General features: G+C 31.9%; 1 protein-coding gene across 1 annotated transcript; it reads right to left on the minus strand.

Annotated features, from left to right (window-relative positions):
- Positions 1-1,632: 1,632 nt before the first annotated feature.
- LOC140866839 (caffeic acid 3-O-methyltransferase-like) lies at positions 1,633-7,451 on the minus strand. Its single transcript, XM_073271893.1, has 4 exons — positions 7,021-7,451; positions 4,087-4,397; positions 3,928-3,992; positions 1,633-1,923 (listed from the first exon to the last, which is right to left on the minus strand). Exons 1-4 carry the CDS (start codon positions 7,431-7,433, stop codon positions 1,633-1,635), a joined length of 1,080 nt encoding a protein of 359 aa, XP_073127994.1. The 5' UTR covers positions 7,434-7,451.
- Positions 7,452-8,195: the final 744 nt, after the last annotated feature.

An 8,195-nucleotide genomic window follows, 5' to 3' on the forward strand; every position in this document is an offset into this window, starting at 1 on the left:
TCATCAAGCTAAGGAGACCTGATTTGACGAGCCATAAATTTATCAAGGATCCTAAAGCTGAAAAAATACCCTTGGTGTCCACTTTTGGAGAAAATGAAATCTCAACCAGAAGGGCATGGGGTATTTGGGTCTGTCTCACCGAGATGGACAAAGTCAAATTTCCGTTCAAATTCTACCAAAATTCTGTGAATGGATCGTTCCTGTTAAACACAATGACAGGAAAAACTACGGCTTTCGCAGAAGAACTCTTCGAAAAGAAGAGAAACTTTTTGTAGAACAACAAGCTGCCGGGGAGTAAAGAAACTCATCGAAAATTTTGTAACATGGCTCACATAGAAAGATGGTCAGAAGTTATCTGCCCAGAATGTCCTGATCAGAAGGAGCCAGAGTTCGGAAAAACATTCAGACCCCGAACGGATCGAAAAGATTTTTTCGAGACAAGCAAAGGTGGACAGGGACCACCAAAGATGCGTTTTTTCAGGGGACCACTGCAAAAGCAGAAGATGCCCCGACAAGAATAAAGAAGACATGTGAGGAGTATAGAGCCAAAAGAAAAAGGACGACATGTAACTCCTCCACCAATAAACGATGCCATCAATAATGGCATAACAGAACAAGGTGGATAACGGGTGATTCATCCACTAGCTAAAGATGCCATTAATAATGGCATAGAAGGACAAGACAAACAGTTGTAAGATTCCCTGAAGTTTCTCAGTGAAACGAGTGGAACCTCAGCTATAAATATAAGCGTTCAAGGAAGCTGAAGACATCGATCATTCCCTTCAGTTTTCTTACAAATAAATTATTGTAATATTTCTCTTTCTATTGATATAAGTTTTCGTTTATGTATTTCAAGAACAAGGCTACTATGAGTAGCTAAACGTAGCTAAACAAGTTGTCTTCTCCTCTTCAAAGGAGTTGATTTATGTAATAATATTATGTCTGAATAATTTTTCTAAAGTTTCTTGTTCTTTCATGCTCATATTTTATAATTAAATTCATATACCATACGCCTTAAGGTAGAAAATGAATTAAGGCTGTGTTGGGTGTCGTTGAAAGAGCTTGTGCAGAAACCATCTGTTGCGACTGCGTGGTTGGAGTGTGAGGAGCACTTCGTAAAACTCGGCAGGTATGACCCGACGATACTATGGTCAAAGAGGTTTTTGAATTTAATTCATCTTACGGAAGCATGTTGGACCCTAATGCAGAGTATATCGACTGGAAACCTTGCGTAACCGATAGTTCGGCTTAGCCTGAACTGATTCGATAGGTAAAACAATGTCACGTACAAAGGATTAAATGCTAAATACTTTATTAAGACAAATTTGGGGACCACTAGGGAGTTAAAACAAAGAAATTGGAGTGTAGGGAGTTAAAAAAAAAGAAATATTTGGGTTTGGGGATTTTAAAATAATTTGCCCTTGATTTTGTTCAAACTCATTAATTTTATAGTAAAATATTTCTTGATAATTTATAATTATTTATCTAAATCTAATCTTTTAAGATGTTAAAATAAAATAAAGTTTTAATTAAATAAAGCAAGCAAGCAAGCAAGCACAAAGTTTTATTTTAAAACGGTAATTATCTTTAACAACCCAATATTTATTTTATATAATAATAATATATGTTTTTTTACTTATAAAACTCCATGATCCATAGCGGGGGAGCACAGCAAATTGTTCGAGATTCTTTGAATCCAGCTTGCTTTGCCAATGCATGAAATTCCTTTTCTGTCCTCTCCTTCCCACCGGGATTATACGCCAACATAACCACATCAACATGGAAATTACATATAAGCCCTTCGTCTGGGTTCTCCGGAAGGATACGTTCCACAATAATTATTTTTCCCTTATTTGGAAGCGCTTCATGACACCTCTTCAATATTTTTATGCAATGTGTGTCGCTCCAATCATGTAGAATCCACTGTGGATAAATATGTATATATGATAACAAAAAGAAATTTAATCAGTATAATTTTTTTTAAATAATCATAAGATATAATGAAAATTAAAACTTGCGTTTTATGAAAGTTAGCTCTTTTGTCATTTTGATTGATTTTTTATGACATTTTGATATTTTACATCCTTGAATGGACCCATTCCAAAACAATTGGATGATGACAAAATTATCAATGATTGTAATCCCGTATTTCTATTCAACAACGTATGAATAGTTATTTGATTAAGGGGTTGTTGAATTCTTGCCTTGGAATAAATGAAAGAAAACGAAAAAAAAATTTTCTATCTTTTTTTACGGATCCATAACACGATGATAGTCCTATATCAAAGTTAAATCTCTTTTATATTAAATATTTTGGTATTCGTCGGTGAAGTCAACCGTTTTTTTTTTTTCAAAAATTCTAGTGAGACTATCTCAAAGATCAATTTTGTAAAATGGATCTCCAATCCGACCTGACTCGTGGAAAAACCATTATTTTTTATGTTAAAAATATTATTTTTTTACTTTATTTGTATATACATCGAGTCGACTCATCTCACATAAAACATATTAATTATTTTCATTCTCTATGGTTTTCTCTTAACAACTCTCTATTTCTCTCTAATTTTCAATTAATCAACCTAATAATACAAATTATTAATGCATAACATAATTATAAATAGTTTATATTTACATTTTTTTATTTTAAAATTAAATTAATTATATGTAATTGAAAATTATAATACTAATAATATTTTTATATATAAATATATGCGCACGCAACACATATCTCTTTTATTATAGTAAGTGTGAGGGCACACCAAGTTGGTACGTTGGTGTGGTTTTTTTGTTTTTAATTTTTTTATAATTATTTAATATTTTTTTTCTCTCGCATAAATGAAACTGTCAAAGTGGGTTGGGTCTGCTGGGTTGGCCCGCCCCGCTCCATTATATAGTCGGGTTGAGCTGACAAATTTTCAACTCGTCTAAATGGTGGGCCGATCCGTACCATCAAGTGGTGGGTTGATGAACAACTCGCCAAATATAACTAAAAATTGACGAATCGGCCCGCACCGCACTGCCAAATAGACTGGTTGAGTTGATAATTTCTCAAATCATCTAAATGGTGAGCCGGCCTGTCCCGCCGACTCGCGAGTTTTGGTGGGTTGTGGCTTGTGGATTGGCCCGGCCCGTTTTGACAGTTTTACGCATTAAGTGCTATTTTAATTTTTAATTAATTAGGAATAAATGTTGGCCAAAGTTCAACGTAATAATTAATGGAAGGAACAGTTGCTATATAGCCTATTGGGGGAAATTCAATGTTACTCCGACAGTAATATTCATGAGTGTATCTAAAGGTCACACTGACATAAATTAAATATGTCATTTGTGTGAGATAATGTTTGAATTTTTTAAATGAGATATTAAAAAGAAATTATTTTTATAAGATGATGGAACATATTTGTAAAAATTAATTGGTATCACAAAGTCACACCAAATTTTGTATATATATCGCGTAATAATAATAATAATAATAATAATAATAATAATAATAATAATAGTTGTATGTTCATACGGATCATGAATAGGATGGATTGATTTTTTTTTAATTAAAAAAAATTAGAGGACTATAGTCTATATATATATTGTATATTGGACGGAGAGTGTAAATGATTACTATAGAGGTCTGAGTTTTCTTTAAGGGATATGCTATATGTACACGGAACGTCACGTATTGAATTACAGATTGCATTTGAAAATACTTATTATCTTACAATTATTTTTGAAATTACGAATGTATAACTCAATGTGTAACACTCGATGTACATATAATATTTTTCTTTCTTTAATGTGGATTTGAACACATCTTTTCTATGTTGGGCATGTTTTTGTCATTATACCACCAGTGTTATGACATATGTGTGTACGTATGTCCATATATATATTATATCAAGTGGTTCTTTGTACGTATCAAAAAGAATTGATCACCTTCATGAAAATGGCATCGCCTTTGGGAACACTAACGAACATGTCTCCACCAATATGCTCCACGCCTGAATACATGAAAAAGGTCGGCCAGTTATTTAAAGTTTCACGTCAATTAACCATCTACCTCTCATTCATGACACTTTATAAAAATACATATACCTGCATAAGATGGTGCGTCTCGAATAACATGTGGTAAATCGAAATTAATTCCCTTTATATTTGGATGCTTGGATAGGATAATGTGCAGTGAAACACCGATTCCACCTCCCACATCTACCAAAGTCGCCAAACCCTTGAATCCATCATACTTCTCGACTACTTTTTTCATCAAAATCGTCGAAGAATTGGACATGGCACTATTAAAAACCTTGTTAAATTTAGGATCTGTGTGCGTGTACTCGAACATGTTCATCTTATGTGCTTTGTCGAAAGGAACTCCTCCCTCCAGAATTGCATCTTTCAGGTGGTACCTATGCATCCATATATGCAATTATTAATGATTATATATATAAATGATTTTCATGTGGTAATCGAGCATCCACTGTGGGCATATATGTGAGCACAACTGAGACGACTTCGTATACATCTAACATGTGGATGCTACCTTAGTCAGCAAGGGCATATTCAAGATTTTTTTGTCGGGGGCTTAACGTATAAATTATAAAAAAAACCACTCAAGGTAACAATATTCGAAATTTAAATTTACTCCGAAATTTACTTTCCATCTCCATTGATTTTCGTCCCATCACCACTCAAGGTAACTATATTCGAAATTTAAGTTGTGACTCGCGGAACACAAGTTTTAGTAGACAAATTTTAGTATCTAAAATTTTAGAATACCCAAACTCACGGAACACAAATTTTTCAAGTTTGTTATTCTCTAGTTAATGGAATATACCAGCAAGAATTAGAGAAATTAGTAGACAAATTGCAAGAAATTAATTCTGTACCTGAGGCTAAGGAGATTTGATGAAGAATAGAGAAATAGAGAAGAGAATTAGAGAACTGAACGATGGATGGCCGATGGGAGCGCTAATTTAGGTTTTTAACTTTTTATGAATGGCACATTTTCTTTCAAGTGTTTTATATTCTCTCCAACTCTTCACGCCAAATTGATTTTTTTGAACAAAAAAAAAAATTTCTGGGTTTAATTATTAATTGGACCAAAATATAACTATATTAAGATTTTTCAAAAAATAAAAATAAAAATTTGCTGAGCTTAATTATTAATTGGACCAAAATATACCTATATTAAGATTTTAAGGTTGGGGCTTGCTGGGCTTAAGGCTATTGGTATGCCCATGTTATTCAGTGCTCATATAGGTAACTATGTTTACCAATTAGTGAACATCACCCACTCAGTGTTCACAGAGGTGCAATACAAATTTGTTTTCAACACTTGTACAATCATGCGGTGCAAAAAAGTTTTTGATTAACAAGATTTTCAATATTAATTAAACTTTTTTACGAAATTAATCAAAAATTGCAGTTCTATAAAATTCATCTCATTCCAAATGCAGTCACATTTGAAACAAACAATATCACAAAGCTAGAAAAAAATAAAATTATCGAGAAAAAATCTATCTTGTAGAAGTTGGAATATAATATTTTTTAAAGTCAGACATTAATTAATAAAGATGAAAGTGGGATTGAATCAAATCTAGCTTGTAAGAAGACAGATGGTAGAAAGGCCCATTTTTGAAAACGTGGGCTACATAATTTTTTTTTAAAAAAATTAAGGTATCGAGGCTAGTATAACATTCTTCCAAAAATACCACATAAAATTATTTCAAAAAAAAAAAAATACGTAACACAAAATGTTTTAAAATAGCCCCCGTGGCCCATAAGATTAGGGTTGGGATACCGATCTAAAATACCGATTTTTTGGCATATCGTACCGAACTTTTTTTGAAATATAGACATTTTTTTGGTATATTAAATTTTTTTTTGGATCTATATGATACCAATATAGATTTTTTCCATACTAAAATTTCATAATTTTGATATCGATACCGATATGAATTTTTTCATGCCAATCAGGGGCAGTCCTAAAAAAAACGAGGCTCTGGGAAAAGTTTAAACTATGGGCCCTTTGGTATTAACTTGAATATATATATATATATATATATATATATAAATTCAAATAACATAATTAATATAAACCAAAATACATAAATCAATAAAATACACAAATGAAAGAAGGTTTAAATAATTTTTCAAAATATTTTAATCAACAAAAATATTATTTAAAATTGGTTATTATTATGTTTTTTGAAATAAAATCATCAATTATGTCGTCATAAGATATATCTTCCAATATGTTTTTTTTATGCAGAGGATCATCAAATCATTCGGTTTTTCTTGACTCATTGTGGTTCTCAAATAAAATTTCAATAATTTTAACTTTGAAAAAACTTTTCTCAACTGATAATACAGTCACAGGAATAATCAATAAAATTTGATACGCAACCACGATCATAGGAAAAATATTCATTTTCACACCTGCAATCCTCGAATTTTCAGAAACTATGTGAAATTACAAAAAATATTAACATCTTACCGTAAACCAAAATAATGTGAACAAAAACATTAAATCAAAATAAGATTAAACAATATATCAAAATTCGAAAATAAAATAAATTTGAACAAGAGTCTTCTAATTCATACCTTGGATCGTTTTGTTGAATACGTTTGTGTATTTTGGTAAATTTTGTATTTCTCTATTTTTTGAATTCTTAAACTATTGATAGTCAATTCATGTAATCGCACGCAACCACAAACTAACAAAAAGGTAAAGTATTATCGAAATTTTCAAAATTAAAAAATCAAACATTTCTTTTATGTGGATGAATTTTGTGTGAGAGCATAATATATAAATTTATATATAAATAAATATATATATAATAAATTTTTTTTAAAAAAAATTTGGGGTCCCACGCCAGGCCAGGGCCGCCCCTGATGCCAATATTTTTTATACGATATACCGAAAACGTACCCCTACATAATGCCTCCTCCATTGATTTGCATAATTGGATGCACATAGTATAAATTAATTAAAACTCAAATATAATATGAGTATAAAATAATACTTGCCAAGTCTCCAAGTGAACCTTGTCTAGGTTCATGATGAGCAAAGGGGCCAGAGAAACTCCATCATCATTCTTGGTGTAGAACTTGCATACCGGAGCCAAGGAATACAGCCGCTCGACGCCGCCGCCGCCATCGGCCAGCGTCTTCACTCTGCAATTCAAAACGGAATAGCTGGCGAGCAGGCGTAGGATTCTGTCCACCATGTTATGCGCCTCCGGATTGGTGGTGGGAATTTCGGCGGCAAGTTCGGCCGGCGAAACAAATGCGTCGGGCCCCTTCTTCTTCATGAGTTCGAGGAGATCCAGCTCCAGTGCCACTTTTAGGACATAAGGTAGCACAGAAGCAGAGGCCAGCTGCATGGCGAATAACAAACAATCATCTTCTTTTGCATTAACCTCCATTATTTTCGTACTCATTTTGAGAAATTAGAGGGAATTAATTAATTGGTTCAAGGGCTTTCAGATTAAAAAGGAAGTGGTGTGGGCAGGTGTGGCATATACACTCATATTTATATAGTAGCTAGCTAGCTAGCTAGGATTTTATTCATGTGTGAATATGTACGTAGTTTTATAAATTTGTTAATATCTTAATTAATGAAGGATGATTAATTATTTGTGTACGTGAATATATTATATTAATCTGGTGTGTATGTGAATATAAGTCCTGTGCTACTTTTGTCAAAAAAAAAAAAAAAAAAGGTCCTGTACTACTTAAATTGAAGTAAGTGTTTGAACAACAACAATTTGTACGTGTAAACCGTTTTTGAACTTTTTTTTTTAAGTAAAATTTTTAAAAAACAATTGAGATGTATTTTACAACATTAATTTGTAGAACCGGGAACAATGATGAAAAAACAAAAAATACTAGTTTTTACTTGTAAATACGATTTTATATTATAGTTGTCCATACACATACTTATACTTAAAATATTTTATACATTTTTTTAAATTTTTTTTTATAAAAATATTTTATAAATAATTGTCCAAATAAAACTTTAATATATTATGGTAGAGACACGTTAAAAAAATTTCCCCACGTCCGAGGCGCATGAATTGTGCTCTAAGTCGTCGTTCAATATTATTATTATTATTATTATTTGGAATCATCGTCGTTCATTGTTTTGAGACGAGTGCATAGACCTAAAAAAACGAGTTCATCGATCGTATTCATGAATATAT

Source organism: Henckelia pumila, chromosome 4 (genome assembly GCF_033568475.1).
Source record: "Henckelia pumila isolate YLH828 chromosome 4, ASM3356847v2, whole genome shotgun sequence".
Lineage (NCBI taxonomy): Eukaryota > Viridiplantae > Streptophyta > Magnoliopsida > Lamiales > Gesneriaceae > Henckelia > Henckelia pumila.

Coding starts and splice junctions, on each gene's coding strand:
- LOC140866839 (XM_073271893.1), bottom strand. CDS start 7,433: ATGAGTACGAAAATAATGGAGGTTAATGCAAAAGAAGATGATTGTTTG. Junction 3,993..4,086: donor AGACGCACCATCTTATGCAG/GTATATGTATTT, acceptor TCATGTATTCAG/GCGTGGAGCATATTGGTGGA. Junction 1,924..3,927: donor GCGATGCCATTTTCATGAAG/GTGATCAATTCT, acceptor ATTTATCCACAG/TGGATTCTACATGATTGGAG.